At 40.4% G+C, this 26,138-nt stretch overlaps 3 protein-coding genes across 7 annotated transcripts in view; 1 reads left to right on the plus strand and 2 right to left on the minus strand.

Moving 5' to 3' along the window:
- Positions 1-4,484: 4,484 nt before the first annotated feature.
- PSMD10 (proteasome 26S subunit, non-ATPase 10) lies at positions 4,485-7,874 on the minus strand. The gene is made up of 5 exons (XM_067304301.1): positions 7,723-7,874; positions 7,547-7,645; positions 6,658-6,804; positions 6,386-6,552; positions 4,485-5,328 (listed from the first exon to the last, which is right to left on the minus strand). Exons 1-5 carry the CDS (start codon positions 7,834-7,836, stop codon positions 5,175-5,177), a joined length of 681 nt encoding a protein of 226 aa, XP_067160402.1. The 5' UTR covers positions 7,837-7,874; the 3' UTR covers positions 4,485-5,174.
- A 208-nt stretch (positions 7,875-8,082) lies between these two features.
- ATG4A (autophagy related 4A cysteine peptidase) lies at positions 8,083-21,183 on the plus strand. 5 transcript variants are annotated; one of them, XM_067304302.1, is made up of 13 exons: positions 8,083-8,130; positions 10,171-10,281; positions 11,315-11,386; positions 11,846-11,944; positions 13,201-13,302; positions 13,764-13,836; positions 15,154-15,233; positions 16,093-16,280; positions 16,404-16,482; positions 17,425-17,570; positions 18,581-18,637; positions 19,845-19,956; positions 20,277-21,183. In XM_067304302.1, exons 1-13 carry the CDS (start codon positions 8,121-8,123, stop codon positions 20,339-20,341), a joined length of 1,194 nt encoding a protein of 397 aa, XP_067160403.1. In that variant the 5' UTR covers positions 8,083-8,120; the 3' UTR covers positions 20,342-21,183. The 5 variants fall into 5 exon arrangements, with proteins under 5 accessions (XP_067160403.1, XP_067160407.1, XP_067160406.1 ...); XM_067304304.1 differs by lacking the exon at positions 8,083-8,130 and adding an exon at positions 9,106-9,804; XM_067304306.1 differs by lacking the exon at positions 19,845-19,956.
- Positions 21,184-21,649: 466 nt separating this feature from the next.
- The window catches only part of COL4A6 (collagen type IV alpha 6 chain), a gene marked incomplete at its 5' end in the record, with an annotated part of 144,246 nt that continues 139,757 nt past the window's right edge, over positions 21,650-26,138 (minus strand). Inside the window, 3 exons of the mRNA XM_067304442.1 lie at positions 21,650-24,396; positions 24,937-25,223; positions 25,454-25,645. Coding sequence (XP_067160543.1) covers positions 24,136-24,396; positions 24,937-25,223; positions 25,454-25,645 — 740 coding nt within the window. The remainder of the gene's footprint in view (positions 24,397-24,936; positions 25,224-25,453; positions 25,646-26,138) is intronic.

The raw sequence follows: 26,138 nt of genomic DNA on the forward strand, positions 1-26,138 counted from the left end.
TTGCTGCCTAACATGGGATACACATTGTTAACAGTGTCCTTCTTGGCTTTAAAGTTCCCGAGACACCAGAATTCTAGAGGTGTGCCTTTCAGCAGCTCTGATTTTCTCCAGTTTAATGAAATCAGCAGTTGGGTACCCAGTTCAGACCTCAACTGACTGGTTTCCAGACGATGGGAGCTGGAAACCTAAATCCCTTGCAAGGCTTGTTATAATGGGCACACATAGTACCAGATTCCTCATGAAACGCAGGTAAAGCTGCTTTCAAAACTTAGAAAGGAATATTGCTACTGCCTGCTATAACACATTAGCTTACATTCCTCCCTTTTGCTTGAGGTGATTTAAATCTATTTCCAGGCAACTGTCCTACCCACTGGGCAACAAACTCATGCTATCCTTCTGTCGGTCTCTTTAGCACAGTGTAACTTCTGGCTATCTTCTATAGGTGAAAGCTTCACAAGGAAAGGTAAATAGTGCATCCACACGGATAGCCAGCAGCCGAGCAGTGAGCACCCTCTGGGAAGGAGAGCAGGGAACTGAACCGCATACACTCTGATCACTGGACACCTGTCTAATAACACACACAGCCTCTTCGCTCAGGGCCCACTTTCTAAGGATAAGCCACTCCTTGCTCAGTTCCTCAAAAGGGCAAAGATACCTACTTTCAGGAGAGCTCAAGGCCAACAGAGCTTCGGTGAATACAGATACCCAGCCTCCGCAGCTCCCGACCCGCTTGCGCTAGGCAGGTATTCGCTGACAGAAGGGGACACTGGTTTCAATCCCATGCGCTGCAGAGGAAAGTATCTGACTCAGGGGTCTGGAACTTTGGGGCACTTAAAGTCTTTTATAGGATCTTTTATATTTATAGTTCATAACTCCTCTGGTGACTGTTCCTAGCCTGTAAATATTAGTTATATGCAGGAGTCATTTTTAAAATGGAAGAATGTACCTGCACTGAAGTTTTCAGGTTCAGTTTCTACAGCTAGAAGTATGCAGCCACTCGCTTGAGAAACAGAAGATGAGGATGGCAACATTTAAAAAACATGTAAAAAGGACAGGAGATCCTAATTAAAATTTGGTTCGGACAATTAAGCATAACTGTATTTATTGTCCTTTCTACCCAGCTTTTGGCTTTCACAGATCTGTCTGTTGATGCATGTGTCCTAGTGTTTAGCTTCAATCGGGAGTAAAACAGCTTTTGCAATGTTTTTCTAATCTTGTTGTTTTAGCTGAAAACTGCTTGTCCCAGATCGTGAGGGTCAAACCCTTACCGATGCCAACACTACCACTTTCTGCCAGAGGATCCCCATGCTACCTTCTCTCCAGAACATCCAGGGTAAACCTTAAGTCATGACCCGTATGCAAGTCTCTTCTTAATCAGGCATCTCTCTTACTGGCTCTTGGGAAAATTACCCTAAGCAAAACCTTCAAACTTGGCCCCTTAAATCTAGGCTTATAAACTTAAAGGAAGTTTCTTGTATTCACACCCAAATACCTTTGTAAGCATGAAAGAACTACAATTCTAACCGTGCTCAGTAACAGCAGGAAAAGAGGAAGCACAGCCTACGTCTATTCAGTGCCATTTTTTATCAAAGGTGTTTCCTAAGGAGATAATTCAAACGAATTATCGGACCCAGGGGGCCCACTACCTGGCTGACAGTGTTATTAATTTTAAGTGATTGCCTCTCTGACAATTCTAGGCATTCTTTTTACTCTTGCCCTTCATGGAAAATATGTACAATTCTCTTCATAACACTGCTGTAGTTATATCATTTCCTCTAAAAATAATTCCTCATATAAATATGTCTTAATTACATTTTTATTGCTGTGACAGCTTTCCAGTTTTGAGACCTCTATAACAGCATCGTCTTGAATGAAGGGGGGGAAATACATGATGTGGTCATTGTCATCATTAATCTTTCCTTAATCTCACCTCCAAAAATTTCTCTGCATGTATTCCTTATATAACTTAGAAGGCTAAAATACAGGCTTATGCCAGTGAAGAAGTAATTACCTTCCACAGCTAATACAGTTCCTTTAAATGTTCCTAGTGAGAAAAGAAAAGAAAAGAAAAGAAAAGAAAAGAAAAGAAAAGAAAAGAAAAGAAAAGAGAAAAGAAAAGAGAAAAGAAAAGAAAAGAAAAAAGGAAATTTCCCAAGTGATGTTAATGTTCCTATACAAAAGAAACAGAACAACTGAATGGCAGTTCTTGACTAACAGTTCCTCCCTCACTTCCAACCACCAGTTTGCAATAGATATTATTAAAAAAAAAAAACAAAAAAAACAAGCAAACCGGATTGTTGGGGATACAGAAGGTACAGAAAAGAACAAATACAGGTATTTGAAGTTTCTTAACATACTGAGATATTTTTGTAAGCTTTCTGGCAGATGTTTGTTCTCATTATGAAGCTTCTATCATGTAAAACATAGTTTATTATGAAGGATGAGGCACTGGTCCTAGCTTTCTACTGATCTTCTTGGCAAAGCGCAATAAAATTAGATATTGATCTATGGTGTGTAGCTCAGAAACCCTGCAGAGCTGTGCAAGAACTGTTTTTCAGAATTTACCTCAGATGTTTTGACAGTCTTTGCTGCATGGCCCATTTATTTCCTCCTGAGGGAGTACAGACCATTAATATGGAAAGCAAATATTAAGCCAACATTCAAGCCACCATCTCCAAGGGAAGGAGATTTCCAAAGCTAGAAAGTTTTGGCAGGGTTTTTTTTGCTATACAAAAACCAAGGATTCTACCTTCAACTTTTCTCAATTCAAGTCTTCAGCAGGGCTTGCATAATATAGAAGAAAAAACATTTACTCAGTCAAGTTTCTCCTTCAAGCAAGGTCTGCATGGCCAGAACTTAAAGCCAAGTTTTCTCCCTGTTCTCAATAGCTACTCTCAGCGGAATTAAACCTGCATTTTGCTTTCTAGGATAGACTTAAAGTATTTGATGAAGATGTTTGTTTGGTTTTAAGTTTCTGTCTTGCTTATTGAAGTAAATCATGTTACTTTAATGCCTTTGTAGACAAGTCAGACTAGAAACCATCATCTGCTCTTTCAACCTTTCCTTGCAGCTGAAGAACAAACGTCCTGTTTCCATACAGTGTAATGGATGGCAGTGTTTCAGCTGACTTGCTCTTATCATTACAAGCATAAAAGTTATATAGAAAATATTGGTTTTGTTACATGTAAGTTTAATAAAGTTTTATAACACCAAAGACTGTTGTTTAGAAAAATGTTTTTATTTCACAGAATTTTATCTGCGTCACCTGTTTAGAAAGGGGAAAAGTCTAGCCCATTAGTGCCCCAAGTGATCTTACCAACATCAGAACAGCAGGTCATGTGTTGAACTTTGTCATTCCCCCTCATAAAAAAATTCTACCGTCAGAAATGTTTGTTATTAATCTTCAATTATGTAGTAAGTACTTTCAGCTCTATTGATTAATGTTAAAATGCTGAATTTAACTCCCATTATTAAAAAACAAAAAACACACCTCCACACACACCAATTCAATCAGAAATTACTAGTACAGAAGTAAGAGATGAATGTGCAAGTGCTAAGTGCATGGAAACCTTCAAGACTGTCATCAACAGCAATGTAAAGGTTAGCTCCACTTACCCCCCATCCAAACAAAAGCTGACATAACTAGAGTCAGCACAGAATTTGCCAGAAGGAAGTTTTTCTAACAACCTACGTATAAGGATGTTTACTTTCCTTTTTATTGCCACGCACAAGTTTTGGAAGAGTTCTACGGGAAGTCATCTTGCAACCCTGCTTTATCCCTTAAACCTTATCTTTATCTGAAGCACCGACAGCAGGAAAACATTTCTGTCACCCTCAAAACAAGATGCTTACTCTTTTCTGCAGAAAATCATCTTCAGTTTCCTAACTATTTCAAGAAAACTCAGCTCTACAGCTCAGGGCTCTTCCTGTCCTCCCAGCAGCAAGAAGACTTTTCCAGAGGAGAGGTTTCCCCACAGTTGTGTCTTATAGTGTCTCGGGATATTTAAGAGGTGTTTCTTCCAACTACGTTTTTTACAAGCATTAATAACAGCATGGAAAATTCACGGGAAGCTGATTAAAGAGAGGGCTTTACTGTCACCATGGGCGTGAAGTTGTTCCGTAACTGCTGCAACAGTTTTCACCGCACAAACTAATGTTACTTAAAACACTGAAATAAAGCTTTGACTAGGAGTCTGCCAGGACAAGCCATGGGAAGACTACGGTAGAGGCCATAAAGCAGAGTAAAGCTTATAAAATGCATCTGATTTTATATCATTTTGCTACAGTCACAAACACTCTACCTTCTAATAACTTAATGGCAATATTTGCTACAACTAAGGATTAATCTCGGCTTCTGTTATCAGATAAAAAGGTAAACCACGTAGAAGTCTCAGTACTACATAATGGGAGTCAAACAGCAACGGAAAAGATATTTATAAAAAGAATAATGGGAAGTAAAATAAGACGCAAAGCACACTCCTGAAAAGTTTCCAGAGCGTATAATTACACAACAGAATCTTTGCAGAGGTAACTATGAAACTGCATCTGCATTCTGCAGGCAGTCCAGAGTGCTCTATTAAATGAATACACTCAAAGATTCAAAGAATCAAGATAAGAAGAGATAACAAGAGAAAAGTGTAGAAGACTCAGAGCTCAGTCCAAAAGACTGTCAAGAGTAAAAACAGATACAATTGTAAGTACCTGAGCAAACTGCATACTATAAAGGGAGAGGAGTAATTTAGAACCATCTGAAGGAAAAGAATCAGTACCTACAAAAACACAAGCAAACACAGAGATCAAGGGAAAACAAAGTCGACCCTAGGCTTCCAAAATAAAACTAAGTTTAAGAGGTTAAAGCACTTTTGGTCCTGTTGCTTGAAAGACACAATCCTACACAAGGCTCTGAAAACAGAAGGAATGACCTAATTTATACAGATCACACTGTAAACAAAGAAAATTGCAAGATACTGAAAAATACTTTAAAAAGCAGTGATCTGTTTAATTAACAGAAGCACAAATGGCTGTTTGGGCAGCACAGTTGGAGGAAATCGAGGTACACATTTTATTATCATGGTGATGCTCATATATGACATCATAGCTGAACACTGAAAACATGAAGCTTGCAGGCTTAAGCACAAGTGTAACAGGAAAGCGAGTCAAGTCAGAAGTCCCCACTAGCCTTCCACCATTCTTTTAAGCATGGCTCCCAGGCCACCTTTTGCCACTTTCAGTGGGGTCAATTCTTCTTTATTCTCAATGTGAATACTTGCACCGTGAGACACCAGCAGCTTTGCCTCATCCACTCTTTCTTCATCACAGGCTAAATGACTGCAATAATAAGAAGAAACCCACAGCCACTATTAAATAGTCCAAGCTTACAAAGAGCAATAATTATGCCTCAACAAAATGACAGTATGAATGCTGGGGGGGAGAATTTATAAAACAACAAAACCACATGCAACCAGCTTTCTCTACAGATTTCAAAGTCTCCTATCCCGTCAGTCTGTTGTCATTAAGCAACTCAAGAACATTCCTCATACTATTGTCTTCACAACATTAAGGCACTTATCTAGATTAGGATTTGGCTCTGCAGTCAGCAAAGATAAGAAGCAGAAGATAATCCAGAGTGAAACTGGAAATGGCAATTTCTATTCGAATTAGAAAAGATAAACTAAAATCAAATGATGCTTAAAAAATATGAAATAAAGAATTACTGCAAATATGGCAAACACTTTTTTCCATTTGACATAGCATTTTGAGGATAAATGCATGTGTTCTAGGATAATACTGGGCTTTCTATGTATCTAAAATATGCTGTTTGATCTTACGGCAAAATCTTGATTCCATTGTGGACAAGGCAGAGTTTTGCCACCAACTACAAAGCACCTAAGATTTCATCCCTACAGGTTCAAACTGATCTGTAAGATGATACGAAAAACTGGACCAACTGTATTTAAATTTCAACTTATTTTCCTTAGAGAGATGAAGAAAAACGTCCAGAACTAGTTCTTGCTTGGCAGGATTGAGTAGACCAGCCTGCAAGACCAGTTTCTTCCAACTTTGATCTTATTAGCATGTTCTCTATCCTCTGGTAGCAAATGAATGCAGCCTGAATTATTATAAAAGGTGTTCCAAGCTTTTTCAGTAGACACAGTAATGCAAATTAAAGTATGTATGCACACATGCACTAATGCAAAATACTATTTTCTAAAATCCTTTTTAGCTATATAGGGATATGAAGCAATGGAGTGTTTTGAAGCAACTGAAAGTTAAAAACAAACAAGCAAAAAAAAACCAACAAAAATCCCCCTTGCAATTGAAGTAATGGAGTTTTTGACTTCAGAGAGATTAAGAGGCAATCAAAGTAAAAATAAAAATAACTTACAGAGGAGTATTCCCTTCAGAGTCCTGTATATTAACAGATGCATTGTGCCGCAGAAGTATCTGTATCATTTTTAGGTTTCCTTTTGCTGCTGCTCTGTGTAATGGAGTAGACTCAAAATGATCTGTTGCATCTGGATCAGCTCCATTCTCTAAAAGCATGATCGCAATCTGAATATGCAGGAAGAGAAAACAGGAAAAAAGGAAGAAAAGTTAATTTAACTAAATACTTTTTTACAAGAGCAATACCAGCTCCAGTAGCATAGGGAACCATACCTCCTGCTTGTTTTTGGAGGCTGCATAATGCAGGGGCGTACAGCCATTTTGATTGACAGCATTCACATGAGCACCCTTGTCAATGAGGGCTTTCACAATTTCATCACGGCCTGCTGAAGCGGCAATATGTAGGGGAGTCCAGCCAGCCTATAGAGACAAGAAAGATTATTCACACCAGGAGTTTCATGAGAAAAACAACATGAAGCATTAACCCTCGTACAGACTAGCCCCCACACAAGTCACATTGCACATATGCTTGTAACTGTAGAGCTAAACATTATTGATTATCACCACATAGACAAGTCCCGGGTCCACTCCTATGTCTGCATGTTAACTGCTAACTTTTTGTCAGATACTGATGACAGGAACCACTTCTGTTCCAGTTCTGCATGATATTTTGCAGGGCACTTAACCCTAACAGAATCGATAGCGTTATTTATGAAGGAAGATATTTTTAAAAGCAAATAAGAATGGCAGAAAAGGGTCTCCAAAAGTTTCTGCAATGTTTTTAGTATGCTAACCTCTAATTAAGAGTACAACATTCCCTTCTCTAAGGGCGATTTTGGGGATGGGCATCATTCTGTCAGCTTCTGCTCTAGCACTGGGACAGACCCTCTCCTTCGCAACTGCGAAACCGCCGAATCTGGTAACTAATCTGGGACGCCTTCCCCAGTAAGGAAGAATTGGGGCTTGAAACTATATCCTCATCTTCACAGTACTCAACGACCAGGCACAGCAGGATAAAGATAACGTGACACCCCCCCCCCCCCCGACACACACAAGACACCCCACCAACGCGACCGCCCCGGCGCTGCTCGGCTCAGAAGAGCTTTCCTAAGACCTGCCGGACGGGAAGCCAGGCTCCCCTCACACCCCACTGCCCACTCACGTCGTCCTTGTCGCCGACGGGCACGCCGAGGCCGAGGAGCAGGTCGGCGACGGCCGTGTGTCCGGCGGAGCAGGCCCAGTGCAGCGCGGTCCGGCTGTCCTGCGGCGGGAGAGCGCCGTGAGGGGGGGACACACACACCCGGGGCCGCCCCCCCCGCGCTGCCCGCCCCCGCTGACCTGGTCGGCGCGCGTGGCCAGGCCGCGGTCGCGCTGCAGCCGCGCGCGCAGCTCCTCCAGCCGCCCGGCGTACGCCAGGTTGCAGACCTCCACGTCGGACACCGAACCCTCCATGCCGCCGCCGCCGCCTCCTCGCCCTGCCGACAGGGGCGGCGCCGCGGCCCGCCCGCCAGCCAATCACAGGCGCGCCACCGCCCCTCGCCGGCCAATGGTGCCCGCCGGCCTGGGCCGCTCGTCGGCTGGGGCCCCGCGGCCTGCTGGGATTTGCAGTCCGCCCGCCGCGCGGGGCGGCGGGAGGCGGCGCGCGCCGTGCCGCCCGCGGGACTACGCCTCCCAGGGCGCCCCGCGCCGCCGCGCCGCCGTGTCGGGGCGAGGAGGAGGATGGTGACAGCGGGAGGATGGAGTCAGGTGAGGGGCGGCGGCGCGGGGCCGGCGGCCGGCGGCGGGGGGCGAGAAGGCGCGCGCGGGGCGGCGGTCGCGGCCGTTGGGGCGGCGCGCGCGCGGGGGTGACAGCGGGGAGAGGTGGGGGGAGGGGGCCGGGCGGCGGCGGCGGCTGCCGCCCATGGGCCGCGGCGGGAGGCGGCTCTGCGGGGCCCTCCGGCCCCCGGCGCCCGCTCGGCCCCCGGCTCGGCAGCCCCGGGAGAGGCTGCTGCCCTGCCCGCCGGGCTGGGGGCTCTGCCGGCGGGCTGCGCTGCGAGGAGCGCGCAGGGAGCCCGCACGGCGGCCGCGCTGCCCTGCGGCCTTCTCCCGAGACCCCGCCGCGCTGGGGTGCGGGAAGTCTGGTTTTAAAAAATAGGAGCTTTTGGTTAAGGGGGTGTTGCGCTGTCGAGAGGGGCTCCCGTCAGGGCCGCGGCGGGGCACTCGGGTGACCTGGCATTAATTTCATTTAAATATTGGGGCAGAAAATAGAGCTGAGCAAAGGCATTCACCTTTCTCGGTCTCTATTTAGATGTAATTCCCTGGGTAAATTCCAAAACACACAGCAAACTCTCAAACTCTCCAGGGAATTACAGATTTCCAGGTTGTATCTAGCACTAAAGCCCCGCGCTGCCGCCGCGCTGCTTCGCTTCGGACCCTCGGCGTGGTGCTGGCGGGGAGCAGCGGGTCCCCGCGCTGGGGGCCTGCCCGCAGCGCCCTGCGCCTGCCGCGGCACCGCTCCGCCCCCGCGCGCGCTCTCCGCGCTCAATGCCGCCCTCGCAGGCTTCGGGGGGACAAGGGTTAGGACTTTGCGGAGAAAAAGAAATCCCAGTAATTCTTTTCTGGATGATCTGACCTGTCATATGACAGCGGGTTTGGGAAAGATACTTGCTTGGCCACGAAGAAAGGACGGAGCTCTCTGTTGGGGGATCTCAGGAGATGAGAGAACCTTTTTAAGAGTTTTGACTCAAGAAGAGACCATTTATTAAGTCAAATAACTGGTGAATCTTCTGACGGAGGAGAAATAGCACAGTTTTAAAAGTCCTTTTGCTATGTATATGGCTTTAAGAGAGAAATTCACCACATTTTTTAACAGCAGCTATTGAAACGCAGAGGTGTGCCTTCAGTGCTTGATAGCACGGGCTCTGGTTGCTCTAATCAAAAGGGAGTGTAGCTGAATTTCACTTTTGATTGTTATGGTGTATATTTTTAGCAAAAGTTGGGGCCTTTTTGTATATTTACCTCATGATTATTTGCTCTTTATATTGTGTACTTTTGCACTTATTCGAATAGTAAAATATAATTGTGTTTGTGTTCACTTTCAACTTCTGATTCATTGGCAGCCTATTTCCTTAGTTTATGTTATTTAAAAGAAATAAATGATCTTATGTTCATTTTTACAACTGAAGGCTTGTTTCACTTCCAGTAAACCCTGCCTTAATTATATAATAATTGATTGAACTGTCATCTTTTAGCAGTATTAATTATCATTTGTTATGCTCTAAGTTGAATAATAACATCAATACATTTTTTTCTGAAGTGTTTCAAATCTCCAGTTAGGAAAGTAAAACCAAGTCTTGCTAACACTTTTCCCAAGCTTCACATTAAGCAGAAGAACATGTTCACTCTGAGTGGCAGTATTTGTTCATTTAAGATCGAGCATGGGTGCGTATGCATAGATGCCTAAATTGTTCTTCCCTTTGTTGATTTCTTGCATCAAACCTTATCCTTGCTGCAGTCATCCTGAATTTTTGCTACTGCCTTCAGACAGGCTGCTTATAATCAAGGTGTCAGCCATATTATTCTGTCAGAATTTGCTGAGGATCAGAATGAAAAAACAACCAAACCGTTGGATATTTCAATGGCAGAACATGTTGTTAAAGGAAAAGAGTAAATGCAGCTGGTAGCACAGTTCAGAAGATCCAAAGACTGCAAAAACTAGCTACAGCTAGTCCAGTCTAAGAACTCAGAGTTGTGCATAAAAGAACAAAAGGACAAAATGGAGTTTGAATTTTGTGTATTCCTGTTCAGTTTTATCTAGGTATGAAAACCAGATCACTCTTTTATCAGACTACTTAGAAGAATTTCCAGAAACTGATGAGCCAGTTTGGATTCTGGGAAGGCAACACCACCTAAAAGCAGGTATCTTTAAAATGAAAATTCATCAGTAAAATCCATACAGCATTCATAAATTCACATGCAACAGCAGCTCCTTATATTCTTCTGTTCTCTAAATGTCTCATGAAAGAAATCTGTTTTTCTCTGTAAACAAGAAACCAAATATAAGCAGTGGTATTCATCCTAATATGAAACCAGAAGTTTACCAAAGTACTTTCTATAATGGTTTGTGCAAAGAGGTTGCAGTTGTGACAAAGGCTGGTCATGAGGCTGCTTACTTCTAGGAATCAAATGCTTCAGAAAAAAATAAATAAGTTTTGGGGAAAATTCAGTTTTGCTAGTGTTGTTTTCCCCTGAGGGGTGCTGACTACGGCCTGTCGCTTTCCTTGGGGAGAGGACAAGGGCATCATCTTGTGCCCGTGTCAAAGCAGTGGCTGTCGATAGAGGCCTGGTATTAAAGACAGCCGGCAGTGCTGTGTACAGCCTCGGCTGGCTGAGGGATCCTGAGAAGGTCAGTCAGTCTGATCCACAGCTAAGAGGAAATGCAGTAAATAAGATCCTTAAAAATTCTGGAGAGCCTTTGAGAGAATTCTGGCAGGGTATATATTAAAAAAGAGAGAGATTTAATTAGATTTAATATTATTAACATTTTCTAAAAATGATATAATATTGGGTTTAGAGGTAATGTGTAATTTTGTGTTCTTTTGCATGTAGAAATTCTTTAAGTTTCTTAACTTGCTTTACTGGTTCTTTCCAGAGGACATAATTCTCCATAGTTGTTTCATTCAAGCTGGGTGTAGTTATTCCAAACACTTTTAAAATCTTCACTGGCTAATAATTATTTCATCCTTAATAATTTAACTTTAATTAGCATTCTAGAAGTTTTTTCAGTATTAAAATGGCTAAAAGCAAGTTTTAAGTGTTAAGGGATTTTAGATGTGAAAGCTAACAGGTATCTTCTATGCACTTTGTATATTGAATATATAGAGGAAATTAGATTTTTTTTTTCAGTTTTAGAAGTTTTTTAATAGTTTCTTTCCTTTTTAAAATGTTCCAGACAAATCTAAATTATTATTGGATATAAGTGCTCGTCTCTGGTTTACGTATAGAAGAAAATTTTCACCTATTGGTGAGTATACTGTAGAACTGCTGCCTTGTTACCAATTACATTGCAGGATTAGTGATGTTATCATGGACTGAAAAATGATTTTTACAATGTTAGAACATTTTGAGTATCATTTTTCTGTTTGTGCAAACAAAATATTAAATGTATTAAAAACTGCATTTACTTGTACCTGTAGATAATCAGGTCTTCATGTTTGTATAGCGAGCAGTAAACAGTTTGTGAATGTTACTTGAAGAATGAAAAGTCAGCTGTACAAGGAATAAATTAAATATGTTTATTTGTGCAATTTAGAAATTAGAAGTTAGACCAACAATAAGGAAAAAAAGTCTTGCTCAGTGTCTTTTATCCATAGGACAGTTATTAGAGCTTGTCAGATGGCTAGCTGGATTCTAGCACTCTGAAATTTTCTCTGTGATGCTGTGTTCAATTTAAAGACCGTATTGTAATGAACTTTTCTTGTAGGTGGCACTGGTCCTTCATCCGATGCTGGCTGGGGATGTATGCTGCGGTGTGGACAGATGATGCTGGCACAGGCACTGATCTGCAGACATTTAGGAAGAGGTGAGTGCTGCTACTGAAAGAACTTTCATATTGTTTGCACAGCTTTTAATTTTTGTTGTAGTTTTCCATAAATGCACAAAACCTAAATTTATTAATGAAACTCTCTTTGATGCCCTGATAAAAGTTACTAATGAATTATATGAGTAATTCTTATCCAGCTGGGCCAAATCATGACCTTAAGCAGAGAAATAGGAATAGGGGGAGCACAAACAGGGAATGCCATTATCATTATTTTGTAAATCTTTCTGAGGAATAATCAAGTTGAAGCCAAGGGGAAACCTGCTGTCATGGACTGAGTTCTTATCCTTCTCTTCACTGCTTACATAATGACTAAATGCACACAGTGACCGTGTGAATAGTTACATGGTGGTAGACATCATAGCTAGTACTTCACAGACCACTGGCCTGTCTCCAGCCTGAGGTCCAAATCCCATGGCAGAACCCATTAGTGCAAGCACTTAAGCCTGTATGAACATTTCACATTCTGGGATGACAGGTAAAGCTTCTTAGATCTGGTCTGTGTGTAGCTGCTGTATCAGTTAAATTCTGTAATTCTTATCCTGTTGTGCCGTGGTTAATATGGCAGTGTGCTATGTGGATTTATCTGCTTGAATAAATGAATCCACACGATGGAGGAGCAAGGATCTAATTGAAAGAGTATGGAACCAAACAAATTACTATGAAGAAAAACTGGAATATAAACTTGTAGTATGCATTTACTCTGTAGTATCTGCCCTATGTATGCACTTCTCTTCTAGTAAATGTGAGGTAACTACTTTATGTTAGAGGTAAGAGCATACATGGCATAGCTACGGTTCAGATTTTGCTGTGTGAGAGGGCCACCACTGTGTTTAGACTTTGTTTTATGGATGTTATCTTATGTTCTGATGTATACTTGCAAATCTAACACAATATAAAAATAGCATATGGTTTTAAATGATCTTGTTAGCTCATAGATATGGCAATAGCTATCAGTTTTCAGAAGTGATCAGTCAGTATATGGTTCATATATTTTCATTTGACCTTTTTTTTTCATTTTCCCAGTTTTCAATCTAATCTATGATGATAAAGGACAAGTTGATGATAAATGACAAGCTGGGAATTCTAGGAACTATAAACAAAATGCAAATACTAGAGATAAATTGTACATTAATCTTTTGATACTTCACTCTATGGCTTTCTACTGCTGTCTAGTAATTTTGATGGAAATGATGGAAGCATTATTATTTTTTAATCCGTATAACTTTTCCCATAAGATTGGCAATGGGAAAAACACAAAAAACAACCAGAAGAATATCACAGAATCTTACGATGCTTTCTAGATAGGAAGGATTGCTGTTATTCCATCCACCAGATGGGTAAGAACACACATCAACTTTTTGTTTTTCCACTGAAATTCTTACTATGTTGAAACTTACTAGTTTTATAATATGTTAATTCATAATTTTAAAATGGTGATTAGGAAGACAGTGTATGGAAGTTTATATAGAAGTAAAAATGCATGCAGATGAGTACAAAGTAAAATAGTACATTAGTGTTATAGAACAGACATTCTTGTAGGTAATAGCTGCATTTTGTAATACAGATCACTAATATTTGTAATTCTTATATAGTTTATAAACTCTTTGTTTGTTAAAGGAACTAGCAGCCATGAAGTCTTGAAAAGAGCGTAGATTGAGAAAGTAATTATTGCTAAATAGAGTTTGCAATTGTTCTATAAGATATGACAACACTATTTAATATATATTGTTACCAGACTCTTTGTGGTCTTTTTTCTGTGTGTGTGTGTATATGTGTGCTTTTCCCCTCATAAAAACAGCGCAGATGGGTGTTGGAGAGGGGAAATCAATTGGAGAGTGGTTTGGACCAAATACAGTTGCTCAAGTACTAAAGTAAGTCAAATCGTACTAGCTTATTCAGAATGTACTTGCCCTGCACGGCTTAGCCCTGCACAGAGGCCGTGCTAAGGCTGCATATCGTTAAGGGGCTGCACCTCCCCCGTCTCAGAATCAGGAACATGTATATGTAGCCTGCGGTTACCCCCGCAGTGAGGCCCGTGACACAGTTTGACTATAGCAAGAACCTGCAGAACAGGAGCTGCGAGAGGGTCTGTCCCACCATGCCATCTGCCTGCCCCAGCCAGCGAGCACCAGAGGTACCTGCTCCTTTCTGCCTAGTGGCACAGCTTGACGGGTCAAGTGCCACCACTCACAATAGAGCGCTGGTATGAAACACGACAATGAAGCCTAGAGAGGCCAAGGAGGGAACTGAACTGGGATTTCTCACTTTCTGAACCGCAATTCTGCCTACAAGGCTGCTGTAAAAGATGGGTAGCTCTTTGTAGGCTAGAAGCCACATTTAAAAGAATAGGGTCGACTTTGCCCAGTTCTCTGAAGGGTGATTTAGAGGTGCCCAACCTCAGCGCCAGGTCCTGAGTGGTCAGCAGTGTGTTTGCAGCCCTGGGTCAGACGCACATTCTAGATAGAGAAAGGAGCTAAAACATGCCCTGGCCTCCAGCTTTTTTCACTAACAAGTTCTTCATGGCTTAGTGCTAATATACAGGTTTTTCTGGCTCATTTTAGACACCTAACTCTGCCTGTGCGGTTTAGGGAGTATAGCTGCCTTCCCCAGCGTTTTGGATTTCACATAGATGGACAGACACCTCTGTGCTATAATGCCTCCCTCCCAACTGTTAGGTGCCCAAAACCTTCAGCTGATCTTGCTTTTACTGCCCTGGTTCTGCTGTCTACACATGCACATGAATAGTTCCACTGAATTTAGTGGAATTTTTTTATTCAAAAAGTATGTGAAAAAATGATTGAAACTTCTGGAGCAGGAATTTTTTCCTTCTCTGTGCAATGCCAGACACAATGGGCAAGATCCCATTGCTGAGGCTCTTAAGTGCAATAAAAAGTAATAAACTTTATTATGTGGCTGAGCTGTTAATATCAATGCAATTGGCAATGGGACAAAACGGTTTGCACATGGTACAGTGTCTATGCTTCTCCTGGTACCATCTAGTATTTATATTTTTAAATAAATTTAAACTTATCTTTTTATTTCACTGGGACTTTCAAAAATCCAACAAATATGTTTTTCCTGAGAAACAGTTTAATTTTTTATTCAAGAACCATCTAATTGTCCTGAGTGCAAAGCTACCCTCTTGGTCCTAATTAGTTTATAATAATTATAACCTTAATATTTTCTAGGAAGCTTGCTTTATTTGATGAATGGAATTCATTAGCGGTTTATGTATCTATGGACAATACAGTGGTCATTGAAGACATCAGTAAGTGAAACATCCATCCTCTAATTAGTTTCTGATTTGATACCATTTTCTTGAATGTGTCTAAACATGAACAAAGTACTTTTAGGCCAGCGTGGATTAGCCTTACTTGTTCTGAGGGCAAGAAATAAAAGAAATACAATTTCAGGTTTTGTCCAAAACTAAAGCTAGAACAAAGTGGTGTAGGCATTCTTGGTGGACAGCTTACATACCATACAGTTTGGGGGAACATTGAGTTTGCTCTGTACTATCTAAACGCTTACCCCAGAACTGGAAGAAGAGGTTGCAGCATGTAGAAATAAAGGGAATTGTTTTTAACACAAAGTTTGCCAAAGAGATGTGCTTTTGTCAGGCAAAAGAGAAACCAGTGGCAGATCCTAACACTGAGAAATACATGGTCAGTCTTTATTTTCAGTTGTAAGAAAGGTGGGTTTACAAGTGATATTTAGCCACAGCCTATTTCTGCTTTAGTCCCACAGAATATTTATTTCCTGCTTGCATCATTAGATGTGAAGAGTTTCTCGAGGATTTTCTAATGTTATCATCTCTGTCATTTAATTTCCCTGAAATTTAACAGACAAAGCTTTACAGTATTAATAATGCTAATAGTAACTGTAACTTCAGCCTTAAATTTTTATCCCCCAATCATTTATCTAATAGCTCACTGTCATGTGCCAGCATATGCTATGTCTGCTAGGATTACTTCTACTAAATACTTACAACTTCCATGCCCCGCTCCTTTTATTTTAAAACAGGAGCTGTATGAAGAGATCTCTGGCAAGGTAGCCCAATTTATTACTGAGAGAAGGAGCTAGCCTATGCTCCTCTGTGCGCTGATCAACTTCTTTTTTCATTCCCACAGAGAAAATGTGCTGGTGCCCTCCTCAGAGCAGCAGCGCTGCCCACGGTAGCACACATTTGCACAGAAGCGCTCTTGGCCGAAACAAGAACACAGTAGGGTTCTGCGCTGGCTGGAAGCCTCTCTTACTTATTATACCTCTACGACTAGGGATAAATCACATAAATCCAGTATATATTGATGCATTTAAAGTAAGTTTGTTTGTTTTTTTCCCCCCTCAATGAATTCCTTGTCATTGTCAAATCAGTTCAGGTATCTGTGATATCAGTATACAAATCAACTACAATTTCCTTTTCCTCCCTTTGAACACCTAGGAATGCTTTAAGATGCCACAGTCTTTGGGAGCATTAGGAGGGAAACCAAATAATGCCTATTATTTCATAGGATTTTTAGGTAAGGAAAAAAATCTTATTACAAATAAGCTGATAATGTAAAGAGCCTTTTTTGGAAGGGGAACTAGCAAGCAGTTCAAGCATAAGTCTCAAGAAATATATTTAAGAATAAGTAGAAACAGAGCAGAAGAAATGAAGAAACATACTTAAAATACTTCAGAAATAGTATGATACGATTCTTACAGGAGAGGAAAGGTAACCGCAAAGCTGGATATATAAAAATAAGTAATGACATAAGCAAAAACCACACATTAGGAATAGTTGATAGCACTGGACAAGTTTACTGGTCAAATATCTTTACTGTTACAATCCTGAAATTTTTCCTAATCCTGAATTGCTTCCTAATGAATAGTCTCCTGTTTTATTCTTTTGCTTCACAATTTTCTCAAATGATTTTCTTGTATTTCAAATTTGTTCTTATAGCAATATCTTTTTCACCTTCTTGCCTGTCTTCCTTTATTAATTACAGTAATATTTAATACTAGAGTCAGTCTTTCTTCAGCTCTCACCCCAGTTTGACCCATAAGTTTATGAATTTTTTTGTCTGTTTTTTTGAAATCTGGACTTATTTAGTCAAACTTCTTTGTTCCAATTTCTGAATGAAAGCCTAATGGGATTAGAGATTGTATTTGTGGTCATCCTCTACCTTTTGATCTGTGGAATGTTAGGGATTACAACATTTAAATTTTTTTTTAAATGTATTGGATCTCACGGAACAAACCAACAAAAAAAACCCGACAGTAATACTTCGCAATAGAAAATTATACCAAATACACTGTGGGAAATTTGTGTCTAAACTTCCCAATTTTCTTAAAGAATGCCCACCTAGAAAGTTTAGATGATCTTGACTATAATGACAATCTAATCAATATTCTACAAGTCTGTGCTAAGTGCTTACCAGAGTCACTTGATTATAATCAACATACGGATTTTACCCATACAGGCAATGAGCTGATCTATTTGGACCCTCACACCACTCAAAGCTTTGTAGATTCGGAAGAAAATGGCACAGTTGATGACCAGAGCTTCCACTGCCAGCAAGCCCCACACAGAATGAAGATCATGAATTTGGACCCTTCAGTAGCTTTAGTAGGTATTAGGAAATAATAGATGCTTATACTTTATTTCAAAGTAATACCTCTATATATTGATAAGGGCAGTAATGCATTTCCTTGAACAGAAACAAGATCACAGAGCAGTTTTCTATGATCCAGAATTCAACTCGTGGTAAATTCTACAATAACTACATAGGATATTTAAACTTAGGTCAAGTAGGGAACTGGCTGTTTATATCTTAGGGAAATATTTCATTTTCTTTACTGAGCAGCCTTTACCTTTTGCAGGAGGTATTATTAGCCAAAGCATGGAGCTGAATCAAGGCTCCTTATTTTATTCCATCACTACAACTTATGCATGGTCACTCCAGACAAGTTACTTCTTTTATATCATAATTTGCAAATCGTTAAATGTAGTAGTCATCCAATATACATCACAGGGAAACTGTGGTATTTAAAGAGACTAATTCTGATCCCATGCCAATTTCCTTTGCTTGGGTTTCTGGAGAGTCTCACCTATAAACCATGTGGTTAAAGCTTAAAAAAATGTATGAAGATACCGGCATCCTTCATTCATTGACCGCTCATTGTTATTATTTAATACTACTGCCTTTTGGAACGTGTGTTCTTTTCCTTAGTAGTACTTAACTATGTGAAATGTGGAAGAACACAGTGAATCAGACATAATCATAGCGAAGGACAAGAATCTGCTATTTACAATACAGGCACCGCACGGAAGGTGTCCCATAGGCAGCGGTTCATCCTGTAGGCGGTGTCAGCTTCTGCTGCTACCCGGCGTATTGGAACTGGCTGCGGCTCCAGGGAGGAGCACACAAGAGCCACTGTTATTTGTGCACTGACTTTATTTTGGTAGGGCCTTGTTCCCCTCTTGGGACCTCTCCCTAGAGCTGCCGCATATTTTGGCTCTTATACTTAATAATCGTATGGGCTGTTAACAAAGCAGTGGTGAAATTCTGCCTTACTTGCTGGTGTCGCGTGTTTATAACTCATAAGGGTAAAAACTACGTAATTCTTTTTTCTCAGGGCTTCTTTTGCAAAGAAGAATGTGATTTTGATAACTGGTGTAGTCTTGTACAAAAGGTAACAATGGAATCTTATTATCTTTATTTGCTCTGTATAAAACTATGTGTACTTTTTTTGGTAAAATGGAAATTCTCATTAGATCTTTCCCTGTTTGCTAATTAAATGAGCCATACAGAAGAATGCATTAATGCAGCAGGGTAAGACAATGCTACTGAAATGCTAAACAGAGGTTGTTCAGCACTTTAACAACACATACTCTGCCAGCTGGAAAATGGGTGTAAATATATACCCTTAAAAAGACTTTTTTTAATGCTATTACTTTAGTGGCTGAAACTTGCTTTTAAAATTTAATACTCACTAAATGACTAATATTTTTAACTGTCATCTTGTGGTGATTTATAAATGATTTGCTTCATGATCCTTTTTTATTGTTTAATATAACGTATTATTACTTGTTCTAATTATGAACATAAGTTCCTGGTCCCACGAACATCTGATTCTGTTACGTGCGGAATCCCCTCAGCTCCTGCTGATCCAGGGGAAGCAGAAGGTCCTTGCTGCCACAGGATAACGACTTTAGACAGGCAGTTTATTAGTCATTCAGCACGCAGTGGTGTACTAAGCAAGAGAAGTCTGAACATCAACTAACATCAACCTCTAATGGCATTTATCGAAAAAACCCCACCAAACAGCTAACAGTACTTGAGTAAAGCAGTTTGTAAATCCTTGAAATACAGGACTTGAAGTAACTCATCTGGTTGAAGTGGAGTAGAATTTGGCTTCAGTAGTAAGTTCTTTCTCTTGATCAAAACCTGTCCTTCAAAATGTGTTGTTTTTTGGAGCTGATGGATCTTTCTTTTGTTCCCATTGATCAACGGCAAACTTGAGTGTAGAGTCACAGGCACATAATTTTAAGAGGTGGAAAAATATTGTACATTCTTGGTGCCTGTTTGCTACATGTAAACAAAATTAGAAGCTAACAGTGTGTTGTAATACACCTCTAGCAAACTTGAAGAGATCTGTCTTACAGGTGTTTTCAGATGGAAAAATTTACATTGCAGATTTCTATGAAGTGGTGACTCGTAAGGGGAGGTAGTTAAAATGTAACAGGATTTCACTGTACATCTATATAAAGCCTCAGTTCTCTGATAGACACATAATTTAAAAGTGTTTTTAATTAAAATTTGTTTTTAATTAAGCAGACACTTTTAGGGTTTGAAGGTTTTTTGAGGCGTCTTTTAAAATGAGCATATCCTGTCCTCAGGAGATTCTAAAGCAACAGAGTCTACGGATGTTTGAGTTAGTCCAGAAGCATCCACCGCACTGGCCTCCTTTCATACCTCCGACAAAACCAGAAGTGACGACGACAGGAGCGGGTACAGTACTGATTTGAAAGCACTATTGTGCAGCAGTATGTTCCTCATTAGTGAAATAGAAGAATAGTCGCAGGTGGAATAATTACGCTTTGCTCAGTGTCAAGCAATCAATATGTGATTAGATGCCTTATTCTTACAGAGTATCAGTTAGTTCTGTGAGCAGTGAGCAGGCCATGCATGATTGCAAGCACAGAATTTTTATTTATTTTTTTTACTCTTTCAAAATACCTTTCCAGAATGTGTCCTCCAAAGTTTCTCTTTCTTTAAGTAAACAAACCCAGGCATGCCTTTAGAATCTAGTTGTTTCAATTTTTTTGCAGAACTCATTGAATCTACTGATAAGCTATTTGAATTGGAAGAAGAATTTGAGATCCTGAGTGTATGAAGGCAACTGTGGTGACTCTTCTGTGTGTTGAATATATTGGTAATATTATTGCATTGACTTAAATCAAACAGCCATGTTAGCCCCAAAGTGCCTGAAATTATGGGTAACAGAGCACAAAAACCTAGTAGCATCCAGAACTCCGACAGTGGCAGTTTAACAGGAGCTTCCCTGGATGGAAAGACAGTAAAAGATCTTGTAGTAAGACACTTAAAGGGAATCTCTTTTTAGAGTGTGTCTTACCTGAAGACCAATGGACCTTTGAGATTAAGGCAAAAATCAGTATATTGTTGGGCTCTGTGTTTGGAGAAAGGGATAACCCAAATGGATATTTCTTGCTCTCATATAATAATGCAATAGTTTAGTTCTTAAAGCAAAACAATCTTGAGTTAAGGAGGATGTTTACTTCTATTCCCTCCTGTGGGCTGCATCATAGGAAAAATACATTGTCTTGTTTAAAAGATCGACTGGATCAGGAGAAAATTGTTTCCTTGTTAAATATTTTAACATGTATTTGAGCAACCACACTTTATTACAAAAATGTTTCTGTAAAAGGAACTATATCTAATGTATACATTTTGCAATAGCCTTCCTGTTTCTGGGAGACCTCAAGAGGAACAGGAGACTCAAATAGTTGCTACAGATCACAACCACTGCTATAGTTATGATATATTTCATCTTGACCTTAAGATTCGAATCATTAAAACTTAGGTTGATTTTTCTTTCAGAGCTAAAATGAGTCAAAAGTGGTTTAACTGTACCTTATTTATTTTAAAATAGATTTACACAAGTTTCTCTGTTACAGCACTTTATCTGTGCATCTAATAAATTTCTTAAGCTTTTCATAGGTTGTATGCTGCTATATTTTGTTAATTTGTGTGGAATAAACATAAACCAGGTTATCTTAAAATTTAACATATAGGTATACACAAATTTCTTAATTGTTGCTTTTTGACTTGTTGCCTTTTGAAATCTGTTTTGGTAAAAGTGCCTTAATTCCACAGGTTTATCAGAACAGCCTGTGCAGTTTTATTTCTAAGGCAGAGTATCTCTCTAGTAGCCATTAGAAAAACAGTTAAGGAGAATTAAAGGCAAAGATCTTTTAATCCATTCTAAAGTTTTTACTACCAAACAGTCCCCATTATGGTCAGTTTTGTCATGTTCGTGTAACAAAAATGAATCACACAGTTTCATCTTCACCAATAAATGACAACAGAGAGAAATACTGAATGCTGTCTCCTCTCACTTGCACCTCTTGACCAGTGCTAGCATGATTTCAAAGAAAACAGTTAACCAGACCATAGTTACATCTTGTTTGCCATCAATGTTTATTAACCACAGTTTGGAAATGAAACACTTACTTACAAAATAGCATATCATTTTTCTTTCTCCCCTTCAGGGATTAGCTGCATTTTTTTTTTTAAACAAAGCATTACCCCTTAACTACTGTTCATGTAACAGCTGGAATTACTGCCCTTCACCCTCTCCTCCCCCCTAGACAAAAATGAAGGTGAAGCCCCCTGCTCTGAGGAGCTTGCAGTCTCAAGGAATAACTGCTTAAAAAAAAAAAAAAAGTTGGTGGAGCACAGTATACTTATTCCATCCCCTTCCCCAGCTCTTAGATATGATGTAAACACTCTTCAGGGAGGAGAGCTTGGCCTTGTGGGCCAAGAAGTATCCTGTAGTGACTGGAGTAAACAGATCTCCAAAAATCAGGCTGAATGGAAGAATGGCTGGAGACCCTGTGTACCTGATCGAGAAAGGCGATGGGTAAACAGGGTGGGAAGAAGCCGAGGTTGTTGAACGTGATGGAATTTTGGACATTGATAGCAGTGAAGCCAGGTTATTGCACTAGAAGCAATTCCTGAAAGATGAGTAGCACCTAAAATGCATAAGGCCCTGATCCTGGAAAAAAATATTAACTTGTATTTGCATGTATCCATGTTCAAAAATAAAACCAAGTCCCTGTAAACACAATACCTGATTGACAGCCCTTCTGATAGCACCAAGGGAGCACAATGTGGGAAAGTACAATGAATTTTTCAGCCAGTTATTTGTGCAAATTTTCAGAAAGTAGGGACCTTTGCTGTGCAGACTGTTTTAAAGTTGCACTTGCATAACCCAAGCTGTAAATACAGTATGACCTCTCTGTGCAGGGACAGCTGAGAAGCAGATTCGATGCCCTGCATAAATGCATTATTACTCTGTAGCATTAAAAAATCCTTAAAGATATTTGCAAAATACATACAAACAGTTGAAGATCTTTTGCAAGTAGAAAGAAGTTAAATGAAAGACTAAATTGTTCTTCACAAATTCTCTGCTCATCTCCACTGTGGCTCAGCTCTAGTATATGCAGAGCTCTGACCCTGATCCAGGAAGATACTACTATATTATGCATGTAAATAATTGTTAAAAGTAAAAACATTACATTAGCTGCTTAAAATAAGCATGTTCTTAAGTACTTCGCTGGATAGAGACAGACTCCTAGACCCTCGTAAACCAAGGTGATAGCGTAGTTGCAAGGCACTTTTTTTCAAAGGCCTTGGAACGTTCGTATAAAAAGATTTCATGTGCTTTGCTGTAGAAAGAGAAGCTGATAAGAGTAACAACTTTAGCTCAACTGAAATAATTCACAATATTAGCATACTTTTTTCATGGCTTTCCCTCAAAATATATTAGGAAAATACAATTAGTGGCACTTCTCTTTGATTATGCCCTGAAGGAGAGTGTGACAATGTAACAGTGCATTAGAAATAACATTTTTTTTAAACTAACAGAATTAAAGCCCAGAGGAAGAAGAATACAACATACAGTGATTTTAGAAGTAAAAAAATGTACATCCTATAACTGCTTGTTTCTATGTTTGCATAAACTTGCATGCTATCTAGTAAAGCCCCTACTTTTTAAATATACACAGCTTTAATAATTACAAAATAATTGTGCCAGGGCTACCTCAGAAAGAAAACTTACGTTCATTGGAATGAAATGTTTCGGGTGGCTGCATATCACTGACTGCGAGAAGATAAGCACAACCTTGAAGCAGGCATTTTACTTAGAATGTATTTCAACAGAAAGCTATGAGGAATGCTGGAGATGCTTTGAACTCATCTTCACCTCGGAAATTGCCTTTTTCATTGGGGTGGCTCTTTAAAGACAATGGATGTGACTCTGTATTAGAACTGGTTACATATCACTGGAGCCAAAGACTGTCACCTCTGTTTAATGAGCAAAGCAGAACAAATTCATCTTTGAGTCTTCCTACAGAAGTCAGTTACCAGCCTTTAATGCATAGTATTTCTAAGTCACCGATGATGTATTGATTAATTTTAGCTAGTCTGTATTTCATAGGAAAGTGAAACTTCATTCCCTTACACTAGACCAAATACTTTTTGCAAAAACACTAAGTAAAGCAGAGCCTTTGAAAAGTCTCTCTTGACAATTGATATGTGCCTTGGACAGATGAGTAATGTAATGTGAGTTATAGTTACTCTTTGATCTGAGTAAGAAGCTCACAGAGACTTTCTGAGGTAGCCATGAATGGAAAAAACAAAATGAAACATAAAAGTAAAAGCATAGCACCGTGTTTCATAAAATAGAGGTTTCAGAGCACTGGTTTCTCCTGCCTCTCTGTGAAGTCAAATTCCTGGACTTGACACTTGATTTTGGTAGAATTCTGGCCATCTTGATTCATTCATCAACCACACACAGAACAGGTTTATGCATTTATATTTCTTCAAATCAGTGATGTCTAAACTCTTACGTAGTAAACACATCTGTTGATCTTTGCATTTTTATTACTATAAGTTCTTCATGCACACTTGGCAACGGCTGACCCTTGTTCGAAGCTGTCCTGCTTTCAGAGTTTCTGAGGGAGGTGCACTGACAAACTGCTGCGACTGTTCAACTGTCGTCAGCCAGAAGCTGTATTTGTTTGCAAAGTAATGGCACGATCCCCTAGCACCATTGCATTCAATGAATGGAGTAGCACGGAAATCCTCCAGGCAAGAGCCGGGTGAGACGAGGGACTGACCTCCACCTTCTGCCCCAGCCGCAGTGTGCTGAAATAAAGATGTATATTTAAATGAGTTCAAAGGAACAGAATAGGCAGTTACACAGGGAAGTCCTTGAGTTCCTTTGTTGAAAGGAGAAAAACAAGGGAACTAAAATATACCTTGGCTGTCTATGTGGCTGTCCCTTGAGTCAGGGCTAGAGGTGAAGCAAAAGACTGTACTTGGGTTGAATAGAGTGCAGTGGAGAAAACATTCCAGTGGAGACAGGGATTGAGACAGTGCTGTAGCTTAGTCAGTGTTTCTACGTTTAAAGGTTTGCAGAACAATGACTATCTTTCTTTGGCAATACAGAACTACTGCGTCAATGCTGCTGTTCAACTTGAGCAGTACCAGTGAGAAGGCTAGCTAAATGGCAACAAACTCGGCTTATAGTAAGGCAGCTGATGAAGAAGAAATGCATTAAGGCAAGAAGCTACAGCGCTCTAGTTTCCTATAAGCAACTTAAGGAATATCAGTTTCAATAGCCTAATTAAAGAGGAGATCTAGAAATGTTTGAAGTTGACTTTGCATTAGCAATAGTTTTCTTACCATAAGGAAGGAGTATCCAATCCATAGGCTGCGCCAGCCCACAGGACACTGCGGGATGGTGATATCCTGGCTGTGCACCGCCACAGCCTGCGAAGGTGCTTCACATACTGAGCAACGACTGATGTACTGGGAGATCTGTACGCTCGCCACTGGCATCATGGGGATGGGAGCAGTGGTGGAGAGCCAGTAGGACTTGTCATTTCGGCTGGCATAGTAGCACACTTCATTGATGTTGCAGTAAATAAAAGGCATGGTGCTGAAGCGAGGCAAACAGGAGCCAGCAAAACCTGGAAGAATTGGAGAAGTGGTCGTACCAAGCGTCTGGCAAATACTCAAGCTCATACACACCAGACGTGAATGGCAGAGCATGGCACAAGTAACACTGCTTATGGTATGGATTCTGGCCAAGCAGACTTCCACCATGTCCTCCACAACTGCCTATGGAACCAGTAAAGACTGTTCATTAGAAAGATTTTGGCTTACTTTCTTTGTGCCTGAGAGAATTCTGTCCACTCACCAAGATCCTGGTTGTGTGACTTTTCCTGCCCCTCCACGTACAATAAGCTGTAGCCATCCCAGAGCTTATTCATTCCTAGGGGACATGGTGGGATTTGGTCTGATTGGCTGTGCTTCACTAAAGTGTATCCAACGCCCACACTCCGACCAGGCATTCCTGGTAAACCAAGCGAGCCCGGCTTTCCAGCGACACCTAGAAGACACAAGAGGAGTCACTGACTGTTACTAATAGGCAGTATGGACATCAGCTGGCTCTATACCTGATTTTGGCATTGTTGTCATTTTGTTAAGTCAGTCGTGTACAATGAAGAGCTCAAGTTTTGATGGCTGTTATATAACTGATTAGACTTTTCTAATTCCAGAAGCAGTCACTTCACAGTAGCACCCACCCCATTTCGACCTCATTTAATTTTCTGTCTTTCCCCAACAATGCTAGGATCCAAGCAGTAGCTCGTATCTCAGCGTAACAACTCTGAGGATCTCAAAGGACTAAGCAAAACCAAACCTAATCAATTCATTTCGCTGTAGTGCTCTTAGTGGTGATATTTCTTTGACAGGTCAAAAGTTGTACAACAAATCTGTGTCAGAACCCAAACCTTCTCTCTCTCACTGTGCCTTTCCTCTACCATCCAACCCTCATAGCCATGTTCACTGTGAATACCATACTGCTCTTCCAAGCCTTCAAG

This window comes from Apteryx mantelli, chromosome 13, assembly GCF_036417845.1.
Source record: "Apteryx mantelli isolate bAptMan1 chromosome 13, bAptMan1.hap1, whole genome shotgun sequence".
Taxonomy (NCBI): Eukaryota; Metazoa; Chordata; class Aves; order Apterygiformes; family Apterygidae; genus Apteryx; species Apteryx mantelli.

Coding starts and splice junctions, on each gene's coding strand:
- PSMD10 (XM_067304301.1), bottom strand. CDS start 7,836: ATGGAGGGTTCGGTGTCCGACGTGGAGGTCTGCAACCTGGCGTACGCC. Junction 7,646..7,722: donor TGGCCACGCGCGCCGACCAG/GTCAGCGGGGGC, acceptor CTCCCGCCGCAG/GACAGCCGGACCGCGCTGCA. Junction 5,329..6,385: donor TCTGAAGGGAATACTCCTCT/GTAAGTTATTTT, acceptor TTATTATTGCAG/TCATTTAGCCTGTGATGAAG.
- ATG4A (XM_067304302.1), top strand. Junction 13,303..13,763: donor TTATTCCATCCACCAGATGG/GTAAGAACACAC, acceptor TCATAAAAACAG/CGCAGATGGGTGTTGGAGAG. Junction 17,571..18,580: donor TGGACCCTTCAGTAGCTTTA/GTAGGTATTAGG, acceptor CTTTTTTCTCAG/GGCTTCTTTTGCAAAGAAGA.